At 44.0% G+C, this 18,287-nt stretch overlaps 2 protein-coding genes and 1 long non-coding RNA gene across 5 annotated transcripts in view; 2 read left to right on the top strand and 1 right to left on the bottom strand.

Moving 5' to 3' along the window:
- LOC148149069 (uncharacterized) overlaps nt 1-13,249 on the top strand; it is a 37,203-nt gene extending 23,954 nt beyond the window's left edge. For 2 of the 3 annotated variants that reach the window (XM_087991723.1, XM_087991721.1), the window contains exons 3-5: nt 1,173-1,359; nt 8,981-9,011; nt 12,771-13,249. In XM_087991723.1, the coding sequence (XP_087847849.1) occupies nt 1,173-1,359; nt 8,981-9,011; nt 12,771-12,780 (228 nt within the window). In that variant the 3' untranslated portion in view covers nt 12,781-13,249. The remainder of the gene's footprint in view (nt 1-1,172; nt 1,360-8,980; nt 9,012-12,770) is intronic. The other variant, XM_087991722.1, reaches the window with a different exon arrangement.
- On the bottom strand, nt 202-11,593 carry LOC122557036 (uncharacterized). The gene is made up of 5 exons (XR_006313735.2): nt 11,336-11,593; nt 9,159-9,526; nt 8,492-8,657; nt 7,200-7,348; nt 202-1,239 (listed from the first exon to the last, which is right to left on the bottom strand). It is a non-coding gene; the product is annotated as an uncharacterized LOC122557036 (long non-coding RNA).
- A 4,141-nt stretch (nt 13,250-17,390) lies between the features above and the next one.
- Nucleotides 17,391-18,287, top strand: part of LOC122557463 (centriole, cilia and spindle-associated protein-like) — a 9,892-nt gene continuing 8,995 nt past the window's right edge. Inside the window, exon 1 of the mRNA XM_087991719.1 lies at nt 17,391-17,778. Within this exon, the coding sequence (XP_087847845.1) occupies nt 17,514-17,778 (265 nt within the window). The 5' untranslated portion in view covers nt 17,391-17,513. The remainder of the gene's footprint in view (nt 17,779-18,287) is intronic.

Raw genomic sequence — 18,287 nt, 5'->3', positions numbered from 1 at the left:
ATCTTTTCATTCCAGGAGCCAATCTAGTGAATCTTCACTGGCTCATCTCCAAGGTGAATGCTTTGGTCAGTGAGATCTCAGTAAAGCCGTACTTGCTGCATCTCAGCCTACTTCAGAAAATGGAGATTTCGACCAAACACTGTTAAGGGTGACAATGTTAAAAACCACACAACACCAGGTCATAGTCCAACAAGTTTATTTGGAAGCACTAATTTTCAGAGTGCTGCTCCTTGATCAGGTGAAGTCTAGGTGAAAGTGAGTTGCAGATGCTGGAGATCACAGTCAAGATTAGAGTGGTGTTGGAAAAGCACAGCAAGTCAGGCAGCATCCAAGGAGCAGGAAAATCAACGTTTTGGGCAAAAGCCCTTCATCAGGAAGTCTGCCCAGCAATTGAATACTATTGCTCAACCTAACTCAGGAGCTGCTATAATATGGTAACTAATCACTGATAGGAAGTCATGAGAATTATTACTAGGACATTAAAAGTAAAACATCTCAAATGTCTGTTCTAGCACCCATTGAACTTCTTGGTGTTGCCAGGAAATCAGCCTCCTCAAAGAAAGTACTGATCGACAGTTAACAATGCACTCCCAATGACACAGGACCTTAAAAAAACTCCTAGGATTATCTGAAATGCCATAGTCACCACTGGAAAACATCCCATACTCTGCAAACCAGTGACAGCTGCACCTTGTCCTATACATTGTCAAACACTACCTGGTAATTAACCCAAGCAGCAAAGTCCCAGGTTTCAACCATCCAGGAAAAATCTGGACAATCCTCAAATGTTTGAGGATGGAGGAGGAAGAAGTGATCATTTGCTCCATAAGTGTAACATAACGAGCAGCTGGAATTGTGACTGTGGCCGGCCAAGTCTGACCATCGACCACAGACTGAACTCCTGCCCTGACAGACTAATCCGTGGTGGTGTCACAGTCATTCACACTGCATCAACTGAAGCTGTTGAAGTGAATATTAATCTTGACACAGAACAATAACTGCATCCCCAATAGAGAATAACAAAAAATCAAACCATTATACAGCTGTATCTCCTGCTGGGAGCTCACTAGATGATCTGGGCACAGATCTACGTTCTTGTTAAATGCTAAGTATTTTACAATAAAAAAGAATTCTTGATCAACATCATATCACACTTCTTATTTCAAAATCAGAGTGTTCCAGAGCCAAAGGATCAGATCATTGAAGGAGAAACCAGCAGTGTCTTCATTCCAGGCTTGGCTACAAAAAAGAAGAATACAAAGAAGAATAAAATTGCAGTGAGCCCAACTCAGAGTACACAGAAAAAATTGTTTGAAAAAGTGCAAGATCAAAGAACTCTTGAAGTTACACCAAATGAGGGTAAGCAGAATTAAAGTAAAGCTTCACAGCATGAACAGGACAAATCATTATGTTGTTGTACAGCACAGAAGGAGGCCATTCAGCCATCATGTCAATGCTGGTCCTCTGTAAGATCAATTTACAGTGGTGCCACCCTGTCTTTTCCCCACAGCTCTGAAAGTTTTTCCTTTTCAGATGATCCCATTGTCTTTTGAAAGCACCAACTGAACCTCCCTCCACCACATTTACAGGCAGTGCATTTCAGATCCTAACCCATCACTGTTTGACACATTTTTCATGGCACTGTTTTGTCATTTGTTAATTACATTAAAGATTTGTTCCCTCTATTCACAAAGTGGTGTAGTTTGATGTCACTGATCTAGTTGCGCCAGAAGCCAGGGCTAATGTTCTGGGGATATGTGTTCATATTACACCATGGCAGATGGTGAAATTTAAATTAATTTAATAAATCAGGAATTAAAAACTACTCTAATAGTGACCATGAAGTTTTTTTGTATTTGCTCTTGGGTGAGCATTTATTGCCAATTCCTAATTGCCCTGAAGAAGATGGCAGTGAGTTGATTCACTCATGTCCTTCAGAGAAGGAATCTGCCATCCTTACCTGGTCTGGCCCACATGTGACTCCACACCCTCAATGTGGTTGATCCTAAATGCCTGCCTCAAACTGCTTCCAAAATCTCACAGAACTGGACAGATCATCCACCCTCAACCGAGGCACAGGAATTGATCCTTTCACCCCTGAGAAAGTCATCACACTGAATCTTTGGCTTGAAAGGCAGGGCGAGATTTGAAACAAAATCGTGCAAGAAGTCTGATGAGGTTTATCTCAATGTCGGGAGCAACTTGCTGCATCTTTATGCATTTGCTGATAGATGAGAGGAATTTCTCATTAGGCAGTAGTGAGTTGACAATGAAATGGATTATAGTTTGCTAAACACCTTATTAATGTCACAATTCACTTCATTAACATTTAGCTTCCTATCTTACCAAATAAGATCATCATCTGCATTCTTGATATGGCAGATAGACCAGATTTCTGGTGACTGTAGCTCTCCACTGGCTCTGAAGAGTCTCCATATTGTTCAGAACCAAACAGCATCTCATGTCTCTCTCGTCCAGAGACACTGGCATCTGAAATGTGCATGCTTGCACTATCCATGCCTTTCTTGGCTGTGCCAATTAGCACAATGATACAAAACAAACAGTATCCATGGGTCAGCAGTCCTCAGTCAAGGGGGTGTATCTCTGCTATATGGCAGTGTGCTGTGTTAATCTCACACCTGCACCATATGCCAGCAGTTTATGCAGCAAACTGCCAAGTGCAGCAAGCAAACAGCCATGTCTCAAAGTCTTGGGGAAGGGGTCATGGAATCATACAGCACAGAAACAGACCCTTTGATCCAACTCATCCATGCCGATCAGGTTTTCCAAACTAACCTAGCCTCACTTGTCTGAGTTTGGCCCATATTGGGCTGAGTCCTCACCAAAGTCCATGGAGGCACCCAGCAGTCTGAGGGTGTTGTACTTAAATGCACACAGTAAACAAGATAACTGAGATTGGTGGCTATGATGTTGTGGGCATCACAAGGTTGCAACGGTATTGGGAATGAGAACCAAATACCCAAGAATACACATCCTATCAAAAGGATTGGCAGAGGGACCAGGGTTGCCTTGCAGTGAGAAGCAATTACAGAATCATCAGATGTAGAAATTATGAGGGTAAAGTTGAGGAACCACTAAGGAAAAAAGACCTTGATGGGAGTTGTGTAAATTTTTCCTAGCAGTCGTCAGTATGTGGGTCAGAAAATAAATCAGGAGATGGAAAAGGCATGCAGGAAAGCCACCATTACAATAATCATGAGGGACTTCAATATGCAAGTGGCCTTGAAAAACCAGGTTGGTAGCGAATCCAACAAAAACTTGATTGAGTTTTTTGAAGAAGTAACAAAGAGGATTGATGAGGGCAGAGCAATAGATGTGATCTATATGGACTTTAGTAAGGTGTTTGACAAGATTCCCCATGGGAGACTAGTTAGTAAGTTTAGATTTCACGGAATACAGGGAGAACTAGCCATTTGGATACAGAACTAGCTCAAAGATAGACGACAGAGGGTGATAGTGGAGGGTTGTTTTTCAGATTGGAGGCCTGTGACCAGTGGAGTACCACAAGGATCGGTGCTTGGTCCTCTACTTTTTGTCATTTATATAAATGATTTGGATATAAGCATAAGAGGTACAATTAGTAAGCTGGCAGATGACACCAAAATTGGAGGTGTAGTGGACAGTGAAGAAAGTTACCTCAGATTACAACAGGATCTTGATCAGATGGGCCAAATGGGCTGAGAAGTGGCAGATGGAGTTTAATTCAGATAAATGCGAGATGTTGCATTTTGGGAAAGCAAATCTTAGCAGGACTTATGAATTTAATAGTAAGGTCCTAGGGAGTGTTGCTGAACAAAGAGACCTTGGAATGCAGGTTCATAGCTCCTTGAAAGTGGAGTCGCAGGTAGATAGGACAGTGAAGAAGGCGTTTGGTATGCTTTCTTTTATTGGTCAGAGCATTGAGTACAGGAGTAGGGAGGTTATGTTGCGGCCTCACAGGACATTGGTTAGGCTACTGTTGGAATATTGCATGCAATTCTGGTCTTCTTCCTATCGGAAAGATGTTGTGAAATTTGAAAGGGTTCAGAAAAGATTTACAAAGATGCTGCCAGGGTTGGAGGATTTGAGTTATAGGTGAGGCTGAACAGGCTGGGGCTGTTTTCCTTGGAGCGTCGGAGGCTGAGGAGTGACCTTATAGAGGTTTACAAAATTATGAGGGGCATGGATAGGGTAAATAAGTTTAGGGTGAGAAGAGAAAGATATAAAAGAGACCTAAGGAGCAACTTTTTCACGCAGAGGGTGGTACGTGTATGGAATGAGCTGCCAGAGGAAGTGGTGGAGGCTGGTACAATTGCAACATTTAAAAGGCATTTGGATGGGTATGTGAATAGGAAGGGTTTGGAGGGAGATGGGCCGGGTGCTGGCAGGTGGGACTAGATTGGTTTGGGATATCTGGTTGGCATGGATGGTTGGACTGAAGGATCTGTTTCCTGGTGCTGTACATCTCCATGACTCTATGTCTCAATGAAAAGAAATTTGTGAAATATCTACGAGATTTTTGTTTGAGCAGATTTTGTTTGTGGTAGATCCCCCAAGGGGATGGGCAATTCCTGATTTGGTGATGTGTAATGAGGCAGATTTGATTAGGGAACTTTAGGTGAAAGAATCTGGAGGGGGCAGTGACCATAATATGATAGAATTCACCCTACAGTTTGAGAGAGAGAAACCGGAATCAGATATAATAGTATTACAATTGAGTAAATGTAATTACAAAGACATGAGAGAGGAGCTGGCCTGAGTTGATTGGAAGGGGAGCCTAACAGGGAAGATGGTGAAGCAGCAAAGGCAGGAGTTTCTGGGGGTAATTTGGGAGGTTCAAGGGGAGTTCGAGACAACCGGCTGACAAGGGAAGTCAGGAACAGTAGAAAAGCAAAAGAAAAAGTATACAATTTGGTATAAATTAGTGCCAAGCCAGAGCATTGGGAAACCTTTAAAAACTAGCAGAGGACAACTAGAAAAGCAATATGTGGGAAGAAGATGAAATATAAAGATAAACTAGCTAGTAATGGAAAGGAGACTGCAGAGATTCTTTTGATATATAAAAGATAAGAGAGAGGCAAAAGTGGACATTGGATCACAGGAAAATGAGGTTGGAAAGTAGCAATGCAAAACAAAGAAATGGTGGAGGAACTGAATAGATACTTTGTATCAGTCTTCTATCGGAAAACACCAGTAACAGACCAGTAGAGTCAGGGGTAGAAGTCAGCGTAGTGCCCATCATTAAGGATGATTGACTTTATGACTCTAAGTGCTCAGGGAGCTGGAAAGTGTGACTACAGCCTAGAATTCTGAAGGAGATAGCTGATGAAACTATATAGATATTGATGTTAATCTTACAGGAATCACTGGAATCAGGGAGGGTCCCATAGGACTGGAAAATGGCTAATGTCACAGCCCTGTTTAAGAAGGGAGGGAGGCAAAAGAAAGGAAACTATAGGCCGGTTCACCTAACCTAGGTCGTTGGTAAGATTTTAGAGTCCACTATTCAGGATGAGATTGCACAGTACTTGGAAGTGCATGGAAAATTGGGGTGAATCATCATGGCCTGATCAAGGGCAAGTCATGCCTGACAAATTTGTTAGACTTCTTTGAGGAGGTAATGAGCAAGTTAGACAAAGGAGGGCCAGTGGATGCAATGTATTTTGGATTTCCAGGAGGCCTTTGACGAGGCTGCCAAACAAAAAGGGCCCATGATTTTAGGGGCAAGGTACGGGCATGGATAGAGTATTGGCTGACTGGCAAATGGCAGAGCGTGGGTATAAAGGGATCTTTTCAACTGGTGACTATTGGAGTTCTGCAGGGTTCAGTGTTAAGACCACAACTATTCGCATTATACAGTAACGATCTGGACGAAGGAACTGAGAGTATTGTGTCATCTGTAAATTTAGAACAAAGATAGTTGGAGGGGCAGGTCATGCTGAGGAAGTGGGGAGGCTGCAGAAGGACTTGGGCATGCTAGGACAGTGGGAAAACAAGTGACAGATGGAATTCAATGCGCAAAACTGTGAGATATACACTTTGGTAGGAAGAATAGAGTTATGCACTATTTTCAAATGAGGTAAGGCTTTGGAAATCTGAAATACAAAAGGACCTTAGGAGTCCTCATTCAGGATTCTCTTAAGGTTAACATGCAGGTTCAGTTGGTTGTTAGGAAGGCAAAGGCAATGTTGGCATTCATTATAAAAGGGCTAGAATACAAGAGCAGAGATGTACTGCTGAGACTGTAAAAGGCTCTGGTCAGACTGTATTTGGAATATGCTGAGCAGTACTGGAGTTCAGGCAGCATCTGAGAAGCAGGAAAATCGATGTTTCGGGTAAAAGCCTTTAATCAGGAATAGAGGCAGAGTGCCTGCAGGGTGGAGAGATAAATGAGAGGAGGGTGGAGGTGGGGAGAAAGTAGCATATGCCTGAGCAGTACTGGGCACTGTATCTAAGGAAGAATGTGCTGACTTTGGAGGGGATCCAAAAGAGGTTTGCAAGAATGATCTTGGGGACAAAAGGCGTTTTGTATGAGGAGTGGGTGAAGACTCTGGGTGTGTACTCAATAGAGTTTAGCAGGATGAGGGGGGGGATCTGATTGAAACTTACAAATTTCCGACTGGCCTGGATAGAGTGGACGCACAGAAGATGTTTTCATTAATAGGAGAGTCTAGGACCCAAGGCACAGCCTCAGATTGAAGGGATGACCCTTTAGAACCGAGACAATGAGGGATATCTTCATTGAGGGAAGGTGAATCTGTGGAACTCATTGCCACAGACCAAGTCATTGAATGTATTTAAGACAGAGATAGGTTCTTGACTAGTAAGGGGATCAAGGGTTACAGGGAGAAAGCAAGAAACTATTCTTGGTCTCATGTATGTAACACACAGTATAGCTTCTAGTCTTGTTGAATAGGAGCCCAAAGACAGCATTTATTTATAATGATAGGGCCAGAAAGAGTAGGGCTACACAAAAATATCTTTAGCTGACCTTAGTCTTTTGATTATGAACCCATCACCTAACTGTCTCCAACTATTTTCAGCACAAAACGGAGAAAGTTTTCTAAAAATCACAAGTATAGGTAAATTCTTGTTACTTGCTCTGATTTTCAGCTTCTGTTTAATTATCACACACACATATATGAAATATAATTGATAAATTAAAATTTGAATTTAAGATTTGACAATTTAACATTTACCTTTTGGAGAGTGCAAGAACTTGTGGTAGGAATCCCACATGGTGTTTACTACCGAGGAACATTTTTCCAGCATTAATCCTTTGGCAATGCTTTTCATTCTCTTCATCAAGGTGTCTGTGAGACTTCAGAGAGGAATCCATGTCTGTGCTCTGAACACAAATATAGAAATGTGTGAGATGCGATTTCTAATGAATAAAATATTACAGATTCTGGTGAAAGCTTTCTTAATATACAGGAAAAATAGATTCTATTTTAATTTTTACATCCTTTCTCTTTTCACAGAATTAGTTTGAACATTTATGTCAGCTTCTCAGCTCCAATCCATCACTAAAGCATAGCTCACAGATCTCTATATTTACTGACCATTTTCAAAGATGGTTAACCTGAAATCAAAGAAAGGCACTATCTTCTTCCCTGAGATAACTGGGACACAATGTGATCTCTAACAGGAAGCTCATCAACAACAGAAATGAAGTTTTAGGGATTGAAAATAAAGGCTGAGCTTTTGCTTGTCCCAGGAAAGTTGATGGATGGATTACTTAGATTACTTACAGTGTGGAAACAGGCCCTTCAGCCCAACAAGTCCACACCGCCCCGACAAAGCGCAACCCACCCATACCCCTACATGTACCCCTTACCTAACACTACAGGCAATTTAGCATGGCCAATTCACCTGACCTTGGCTGATAGCTAAGTCAGAACTGAAGCTGAGGTGGTACTATGGATTTTGATACCCCACCCCCAAGACACATTAACAGTAGGTTCTCGGTGTTCGTACCCTGCTTATACTTATAATTATGATCCCACTCCCACAGTAAGACCCTGAACTTACCTGTGTCCTGGTCTCCAGCATTTTGGGCAAAATTTAACAAGTGGCAAAGAATACGTCCTCATTGATGCTGTCTATCCCCCAGGTGCATTAACTGCATTGAAAAGAAGTTTCCATCCCTCTTGCAGGCCTTTCCCACCCCCAGGAAGGTGCAGACAGATTGGGGGTGAGCAGGGGAATGGTGGGAAGATCATCTGAGTATTTTACAGACCCTTCACCTACAAATCCAATTATTAAGTTCTACCCTTTGACTCTGGGTACAGTTTGTAGTCCCAGCAGTGGCCACTGCTCCTGGCGATGTTCCAAAGACTACACTCTGATCTGAGATGGGACTTCCTCCTGTATGATGGGTTGACAACCTGCTGCATCCAGTGATTGTGGGCTATCCCTAATCCTAACCCATTCCTGAAGAAGGGCTAATGCCCGAAACGTCAATTCTCCTGTTCCCTAGATGCTGCCTGACCTGCTGCGCTTTTCCAACAACACATTTCCATCTCGGTATCCCTGACTGCCAGCTTCACATTTCTTGCTGTAATCTCCGGTATCGGGCAGAATATTGCAACCTCAATGAAGGTGGATCCAGATCCAGACTGGTGAGGCAACTGTAAGTTCCAACCACAACAGTGACCCTGAGAATGAATAAATAAAACCAATGAGCTTATATATGAATATGAATTATATATGAATATGAGTATATATTATATGAATAAGTAAAAACAACCAAGTTATTGGTGCTCCAATAAAATTCCCCTGAGATCAGTCAGTGTTACACACTATCAGAGCATCAGTGGGTGACAAGTATTCGGGTCTCTATGTTCCTTGAAAATTAATGACATTAATAATTTCCCTCTTGTTTCTCTTGGTCCCCTATCAGTTTATTAGGAGTCACAAAATCTCCAGCACTGTGAAACTCATAAAGTGATTCATGCATCTTTCACTTCACCTTTTGCAGGTTGCAAGAAGAAAACTAAAAAATTCTTCAGGTAAATGTTGTCAACTTTTGTCTGATTTATGATTTTGTGAAACATTTTGCAATATTTCTTACTATATATTGTTAACTAAAAAAGGTAAAACATTGTATTAAACTTATATGGATGACAGGTCATAAAATTAGGTGCAATATTTCTTACAGCACCAGGGTCCCAGATTCAATTCCAGCCTTGAGCGACTGTCTGTGTGGAGTTTGCACATTCTCCCCGGTCTGCGTGGGTTTCCTCCGGGTGCTCTGGTTTCCTCCCACATTCTATAGATATGCAGGTTAGGTGAACTGGCCATGCTAAATTGTCCATAGTTGTTCGGTGCATTAATCAGGGTGGGTTACTCTTCGGAGGGTCGGACTTGTTGGGCCGAAGGGCCTGTTTCCACACTGTAGGGAATCTAATCTAATTATGCCCGAAACGTCGATTCTCCTGTTCCTTGGATGCTGCCTGACCTGCTGCGCTTTTCCAGCAACACTTTTTCAGCTCTGATCTCCAGCATCTGCAGTCCTCACTTTCTCCTGCAAAAGTTAATGTATGAAAACAGATGTTAAGAGTTTTGAGAAATAATTAAAAATTAGTTAACAAAGTAAGAATTAGTCCTGTAAAAAGTGAGATGGTGAATTATTAATTGAAAATAGATGGTAATACGATAAGGTGTATGAGCAGAATTAGGCCATTTAACCCACTGAGTCTGCACTATCATTCAATCATGGCAGATATGTTTCTCGACCCCATATCCTGCCTTCTACCCATAACCCTTCATATCCTTACTTACCAAGAACCTATCTATCTCTGGCTTAAATACACTAATGACTTTGCCTCCATAGCCCTCTGCAGCAATGATTTCCACAGATTCACCACGCTCTGGCTTTAGAAATTCCTCCTCATCTCAATTCTAAAGGATCATACCTTCACTCTGGGGCTGTGCCCTCAGGTCCTCGTCACTCCTACTAGAGGAAACATCTGCTCCATATCCACACTATCCAGGCCTCTCAGTATTCTGTAAGTTTCAATCAGATCCATGATCATATTGAATGGTGGTGCAGGCTCGAAGGGCAGAATGGCCTACTCCTGCACCTATTGTCTATTGTCTATTGTCTATTATCCCCCTACATCCTTCTGAACTCAATAGAGTACAGACAAGAGGCCTCAATGGCTCATCATATGACAAGACTTTCATTCCTGAAATAATTCTTCTAAACCTCCTCTGGATCCCCTCCACTGCCAACACATCCTTCTTAGATATGGTGCACAAAATCACTCTCAAAATTCCAAAGGTGGTCTGACCAGAGCCTTATACAGCCTCAGCAGTATATATCTGTGCTTGTTTTCTAGCCCTCTTGAAATGGATGCCAACATTGCATTTGCCTTCCTAACTGCCAACTAAAACTCCATATTAACCTTAACAGAATCCTGAAATACGATTTGCTAGTCCCTTTGCACTTCAGATTTTTGAAGCCTTTCCTCATTTATAAAATAGTCTACACTTCTTTTCTTCCAACCAAAATGTATATACACTTTCCACACTGTATTCCATCTGCCACTTCGCTCATTCTCCTTGCCTGTTTATGTCCTTCTGCTGCCTCCAAACTACCTGTCCCTTCACCTATTTTTGTGTCATCTGCAAACAAAGCAACAATACCCTCAGTTCCTTCATTCAGATTGTTAATATATAATGTGAATAGTTGTGGTCCCAACTCTGACCCCTGCAAAACTCTACTAGTCACTAGTTGCCATCCTGGAAAGGACTTCTTTATCCTCATCCTCTGCCTTCTGCCAGTCAGCCGATCCTCTATACATACAGTACCTTACCTATAACACCATGGGCTCTTTTCTTATTAGCAACTTCCTCTGCAGCACCTTGTCAAAGGCCTCCTGGAAATCCAAAAAGATCACATCCACTGGCTCTCCTTTGTTTAAATTGCTCGTTACCTTCTCAAAGAATTCCAACAGATTTGTCAAGCATGATTTCCCCTTGATGAAACTGTGCTGACTTAGCCCTATTTTACCATGCACTTCCAAGTGCTCTGCAATCTCCTCTTTAATAATGGACTCTAAAATCTTACCAACAACTGAGATCAGGCTCGCTGGTCTATAGTTTCCTGTCTTTAGCTTCCTTCCTTTCTTAAACACGGGTGTTACAGTAACCATTTTGTAGTTTCTGACTCCAGTGATTCCTGAAAGATCATTGTCAATGCCTCTACAATCTTATGAGCTATCTCCTTCAGAACTGTGGGGTATAGTCCATCTGGTCTGGGTAAGTTATCCACTTTCAGACCTTTCAACTTCCCCTGCACCTTCCCCTTAGTTATGGCCATTATACTCACCTCTGCCTCCTGAATTTCTCAAAGTTCTTGTATGTTGCTGGTGCCTTCCACTGTTAAAACTGATGCGACGTACCTATTCAGTTCCTCCATCATTTCTTTGTTCCCCATTACTACTTCTCCAATCTCATTTTCCAGTTGTCTACTGTCCACTTTTGCCTCTTTCTTACCTTTCAGCTATGTAAAACTCTTGAAATCTTCTTTAATATTACTAGCTTGCTTACTCCTCACATTTCATCTTCTACCCCTTATTGCTTTAGTTTTCTTCTGTTGATTTTTAAAGGATTCCTAAACCTCTGACTTCCCACTAATCTTCACCATATTTTATGCTTCCTCTTTTGCTTTTATGCTGTTCACTTACTTCCCTTGTGAACCGAGGTTGCCTCATCCTCCCATTACTAAGTTTCTTCTTCCTTAGGATGAATTGTTATTGTGCTTCCCAAATTGCCATTGCTGCTCCACCGTCTTTCTTGCAAGGCTCCCTTTCAATCAACTACAGCCAGCTTCTCTCTCACATCTTTGTAGTTATCTTTACTCAATTGTAATACCATTACACTGATTCCAGCTTCACCACAAATTCAATCATATTATGGTCACTGCTCCCTAGGGGCTCCTTCACTTTCAGCTGCCTAATCAAGTCTGCCTCATTACACATCACCACATCCAGAATTGTTTGTTGCTTAATGGGCTCTACCACATACTGCTCCAAAAAAAGTCTTGTAGACATTCCAAAAGTTCCTTGTCTTGAGATCTGCTACTAATCTAATTTTCTTAGTCCAACTGCATATTGAAGTCCCAATAATGATTATAATTGTGCCATTTTTACATGCCTTTTCTACCTCATGACTTATTTTCTTCCCCGCATTTTACCTGTACACAACTCCCATCACTTCTATCACCTCTCTTCTCACAGGGGGTGAAAGGTAATCAGAGTAAATGGTAATGCAGAGTAATGAGATCAACATATAACATTCCTGAAGAGGTTTGACAGGGTAAATGCAGAGAATACGTTTCTCCTCAATGGAGAGTTTTGGATCAGAGGGTATAGTCTCAGAAGAGCAGGGTGCCAATTTAAGACTGAGATGAGAAGGAATTTTTTTCTCGTAGCAGGTTCAAAGTCTTTAGAACTCCTTGCCCGTGAGAGCTGTTGGGGTAGAGTCTTTGTGTATACTTAAGGCTGAGATAAATATATTCTTGCTCATTAGAGGAATAAAGGGTTACAGGAAAAGAGCAAAAAATGGATATGAGGAATATCAGATTAGCTATGTTCCTATTGAATGACAGAGGTGCTGAATGACCTACTGCTGTTCCCATTTCTTATGGTCTAATCCTTAATTGTACCGACACTTCATTGATGTTAGTTTTATTTATACTGACTTTGAGCTGACCCGTTGCCCAATTCCAAAATTTACCTCTACATTTGCTTCATGTCATCCAGCAGGTTCTAACTGGCGGAAGTAATTGGAACACAATTTGCACCAACTGCAAAGTGTGTAAATACACCAGTCCTCTGAATCACCTTGTGAACTCGCTGCGTGAAACATTCTACTATTATTGGAGATGTTTGTTTTTCTTTCTCAGGGAAAAGTAGCAATTGAAATTTGTCTAATGGATCATTAGCTTAATTAAGGTATGTACTCATCACTCCATCTCCTCAGTTCAGCAATTTGTTTGCAAAATATTGTTTTAAGAAACTGATCAATTGTCCCTTCATTGACATGTCCATGTTTAATAACTACAAAACAAAAGTTATAATTTTGTAATTTCAAGGAGCCAGAGGTGACTAGTGATAGAAGGTATATGAAGTTTGTCATTTATACCTTTCTAAATTAATTAAATTAGAAGAATCTTACGAGATCTGACTCTGCATGATACTACAACTGAAAGTATAACCTAAAACTTGAAAATTATTGTAACTTGGGAGGTAATATATTATGGTGTCACACCTTTGATGGGTGGGGGGAGGGGCGGAGGAGGAGTCGGGGGGGGGGGAGATAGAGAGAAAGGTTTTATCCTTGGAGAGGTGGGGGTTGGGAGAACACCTTTGGGGTGGATGCAGTGAGATTGGGAGCTGGGGAATGTCAAGTAGACGAAGGGCATTGATGGGGTTGGTTGTGAGGGTTTCATATCATGCTAGGGGATAGAGGTGGGGGTGGCAATGAGAAATTCTATAGCCTTAAAACTTGTCTTTAAACATTTAGACTAAAATATAATGCTGAATTATATAACACATTTACTGCACTAGAAAATAGACAGGCAGGAAGTCTCATAAAAGGGGGGATCTTAAAGAATGCAAAAGATAGGGACACCTAGGCTCACCAAGTGATAACAGGATGCTGTAAGACAGTTAAGAACACTTGCCTTACCATCAGTAAATCTGTGTGAACAGGACACCAAGTGATAACATTCACAGCTGCTCCCTTGTGAAATTAATGACAGTGTTTGATTCTGACCCTGAAACGAAATCTGGTACGATCAAAAGCTTTGTAATTAACGGTCAGATGCTGCCAATTATAATGGATCCTTCTCACCCCTTGCAAGCGGGGCAGACACAGAGAAAAAAAATCTTTGCTGACTTGAGAGTTCAAAAGGACACTACAGGGAGGGACCATTTTAGTGCTGAGGCTGTTGGTGCCAGTAGAAAATTAACTCTTAGTGCTTATCTGCTATGGATTGAATTCAATTGCATTTTGGGACTTTATGATGATATTGAGTAGCCATTATCGGTTATTAAATACAAACTCTGTAAAAGGTAATATTGATGAAGCCTTAACTTACTTGCTGTTCTTACAGACCACTCTACAGACCTTACAGACTGCCCCATTGTCAATTCTAACTAATCAGATCTTATATCTTATTTGAATTTGAATCACAAACTTGAAAAGAAGGCATGTTTAATTCGAGACTAATTAATCATTTTAAATACAATCTTGCAGTAACATTTCAGCCTCAGGTACAGAATGATTCTGTGCTTAAGATAAAAAGCAGGAATCTGCTCCCAGCTTAAAATTATTCTAAACCTGACATTGAAGAGATTCTAGATTAGAGTGGTGCTGAAAAATAACAGCAGTTCAGGCAGCATCCGAGGAGCAGTAAAATCAACGTTTCGGGCAAAAGCCTTTCATCAGGAATAAAGGCAGAGAGCCTGAAGGGTGGAGAGATAAGTGAGAGGAGGGTGGGGGTGGGGAGAGAGTAGCATAGAGTACAATAGGTGAGTGGGGGAGGGGATGAAGGTGATAGGTTGGGGGGGAGTGGATAGGTGGAAAAGAAGATAGGCAGGTAGGACAAGTCATGGGGATAGTGCTGAGCTGGAAGTTTGGAACTGGGGTGGGGTGGGGTGAGGTGGAGGAAGGGGAAATGAGGAAACTGTTGAAGCCCACGTTGATGCCCTGGGGTTGAAATGTTCCGAGGCAGAAGATGAGGCGTCTGGTGGTGAAGGAGGCCCAGGACCTCTGTGTCCTTGGCAGAGTGGGAGGGGGAGTTGAAATGTTGGGCTGGTGCCCCAGAGATGTTCCCTAAAGCGCTCTGCTAGGAGGCATCCAGTCTCCCCAATGTAGAGGAGACCGCATCGGGAGCAACGGATACAATAAATGATATCAGTGGACGTACAGGTAAAACTTTAATGGATGTGGAAGGCTCCTTTAGGGCATTAGATGGCGGTGAGGGAGGAGGTGTGGGCGCAGGTTTTGTAATTCCTGCGGTGGCAGGGGAAGGTGCCAGGATGGGAGGGTGGGTTGTCGGGGGGCGTGGACCTGACCAGGTAGTCACGGAGGGAACGGTCTTTGCGGAAGGCAGAAAGGGATGGGGAGGGAAATATATCCTTGGTGGTGGAGTCTGTTTGGAGGTGGCGGAAATGTCAGCGGATGATTTGGTTTCTGCGAAGGTTGGTAGGGTGGAAGGTGAGCACCAGGGGCGTTCTGCCCTTGTTACGGTTGGAGAGGTGGGATCTGAGGGTGGAGGTGCGGGATGTGGACGAGATGCGTTGGAGGACATCTTTAACCACGTGGGAAGGGAAATTGTGGTCTCTAAAGAAGGAGGCTATCTGGTGTGTTCTGTGGTGGAACTGGTCCACCTGGGAGCAGATACAGCGGAGGCGGAGGAATTGGGAGTACGGGATGGACATAATCTGTCGGGAAGCTATTTTATGGTCAAAAGTTTGCCCTCCTTGTTAAGAAGCCATTTCATAAAACAATTGTGTCAGACATGTGAGCTGTGCAAGGTTACCTTATGGACTCTCTAATTAGCTCAGACTGGTATCTCTTTATGATAGCAACTTATCTTTATAGCAGGCTGGATATGTTTTTCCCACCTGATGAATGGCTTAGGGCCTGTAGGAGTGATTAGTCAAGCGTACACAAACCTGTCAATTAACTTTTCTTCCTTACAAATTATTGTCTTTCACTGTTATCTGTCTAATTAAGAACATGCAATTTTTTTTCAAACTTTTGTATAAAGAAAGCCACTTTGTATCAGTACATTGGAGTAGTCTGCTGGGGCACTTGAAGAGCTGGTACCCATCTCTCCTAGGTTATTAGAACCTAGTTAGTTTAGCTTGTAGGTATCAGTATTATGTTGTAACAGTGATGCTATTGGTGAATAAAGGGGATAATTAAAATTAAACTTAAGTCTGTAAGAGGTTTATATTCCAGACTTCCAAAGAGTACAATCTCCGGGACGAATCGAGACAGACCTTACAGGTCTAAGTCCACAAGGTATTCCTGGGCCGTCTCAAATCTGTACTTTAACAGCGAGGGTGGATGGGGTGATGGATGGGGACGTGAGGGATGGGGAGGGGATGTAAGGAATGTCACAGCAGTGCAAGGTGCAGGGACTGGGTGCAAGGAACTGATGGAACTGTCCAGAATCAGGACCAAGTGTCAGAAAAAGCAATGAAAACCTGACAGCGCTGGAGAAATTTAGAAAATGTGGCAGCATCTGCAGAGAGAGAACTCTCTGAAACACTCCCACCCACTCTCTGTCAGAGACTCTGTTTTTCTCTCTCACACATATTTGTTTTATTGCAAAAATGTATTTTATTCATAAAAAATCTTTATATAAATACAGTTACTGAAGCATTTCTGTACAGTCGTTTCACGTGAAGGATAAAAAGAAATTTGCATTTGACATTTCCTGCAGTTCCAAGAAAATATCAAGGCATTTCTTACTTAAGGGTAGCAATATTTTAAATACATTTAGACTCTGAGAAGATCTGATAGCTGAGCGTACTTTGTCAGAAAGTCCTCAGACGGTGGTCTTTCCCCACTGCACTTTGGCAGCAGCTGCCCGAAGCTTTAGCGCATCCCTCAGTACATAGTCTTGGACCTCAGAATGTGCCAGTTTGCAATACTCGGTTGAGGTCAACATCTTGGTCTGGAAAACCAACAAGTTTCGGACAGACCAAAGATTGTCTTTCACCGAGTTAATGGTCCTCCAGGTACAGTCAATATTTGTCTCAGTGTCCTTCCCATGGAACAAACCATAGAATCCCACACCATGGTGCTGCTTGGGATGAATCTTGACCACGCCATCATTCTTTACAAGACACATTCCAGCAGGAGATGTGTGACAGTTTCTAAACCCTCACAGATACTTCAAGAGCAGAGTGTGGTGATGTAGACCGACCGGGTGTACATGAAGGATCTCACATGGAATGCCCTTTTCACCACCTGCCAAACGATATCTTGGTGCTTAGTGGAAAGTTCTGGTGATGAGGTATTCTGCCAAATGACTTTGACAGTCTGCTCACTGAACAACCTGACAGGATCACCTTCACCTTCTCCCATTGGATCTTGAGGACATTACATTCTGACCACTTTCTCAGTATTTTTCCCTGCAAATTTCTCCAGAAGGGTCAGCTGACATGGAAGGTCCAATCAACACTCCTTCCCCTCATAGCCACCACCCCCTCAAATCCCGCCTCAACCCCTCAAACCCCGCCCCTCTCCCTCACGCCCCACCCCCTCAAACCCCGCCCACACATCAGACCCCGCCCCTCTCCCTCCCCCCTCAAACCCCGCCCAATTCTTCTGACCAATCAGGCGGCAGTGACGTTTGCAGGTCATGAGGTCAATGGCGGCCTTCGGGCCTGACACCAGTTTGAAGCCTCGGACTTGATTTGCGATCCCGCCCGCGCCCTAGCTTCCGTAACAGGGCGGTTTCTGATCGGGCCCAGGTTGTGGAGATGGCCAAGCGGATGAAGACCGAATACATGAAGCAATTCCGGGGGCCGAGCTGGGAGGTTTACGGCAGTTGTTACTCGGCGCTGCTGGAGTATCGCGGCATGAGGCGACTCCTCGAACAAGCCCATGTTCCGTGGATCTGGGACTCGGCCTCGGGATCCAGCTCCGGCTCCTCCACACCCACAGAACCGGCAGAGCCGCTGCCCGAGGACTCTCCCCAGACTCACGGCCAGGGAACGGCGGCTGAGCCACCGGCCGCGACGACAGGTAAACGGTGTGTGGGGGGGTCGTGTGGTGGGGTCGTGTGGGGGGTCGGGGGGGGTGTGGTGGGGTCGTGGTCGTGGGGGGGGTGGTGGTGGGGGGGTGGTTGTGGGGGGTCGGGGGGGGTGTGGTGGGGTCGTGGTCGTGTGGGGGGTGGGGGGGTGGGGGGGGTGGGGTGGGGGGGTGGGGGGGGTGGGGTGGGGGGGGTGGGGTGGGGGGGTGGGGGGGGTGGGGGGGGGGGGTGGGGGTGGGGGTGGGGTGGGGGGGGTGGGGGGGGTGGTGGTGGGGGGGTGGGGTGGGGGGGTGGGGTGGGGGGTGGTGGGGGTGGGGGGGGTGGGGGTGGGGGGGGTGGTGGTGGGGGGGGTGGGGTGGGGGGGTGGGGTGGGGGGGGTGGTGGTGGGGGGGGTGGGGTGGGGGGGGTGGTGGTGGGGGGGTGGGGTGGGGGGTGGGGTGGGTGGTGGTGGGGGGGTGGGGTGGGGGGTGGTGGTGGGGGGGGTGGTGGTGGGGGGGGTGGG

The sequence above is a fragment of the Chiloscyllium plagiosum genome, unplaced genomic scaffold, assembly GCF_037043375.1.
Source record: "Chiloscyllium plagiosum isolate Xiang-an unplaced genomic scaffold, Cpla_swu_hap1 HiC_scaffold_10, whole genome shotgun sequence".
Classification (NCBI taxonomy): Eukaryota; Metazoa; Chordata; class Chondrichthyes; order Orectolobiformes; family Hemiscylliidae; genus Chiloscyllium; species Chiloscyllium plagiosum.
The sequence above is the reverse complement of the archived record's forward strand: the minus strand, read 5'-3'. Positions and strand labels throughout refer to the sequence as shown.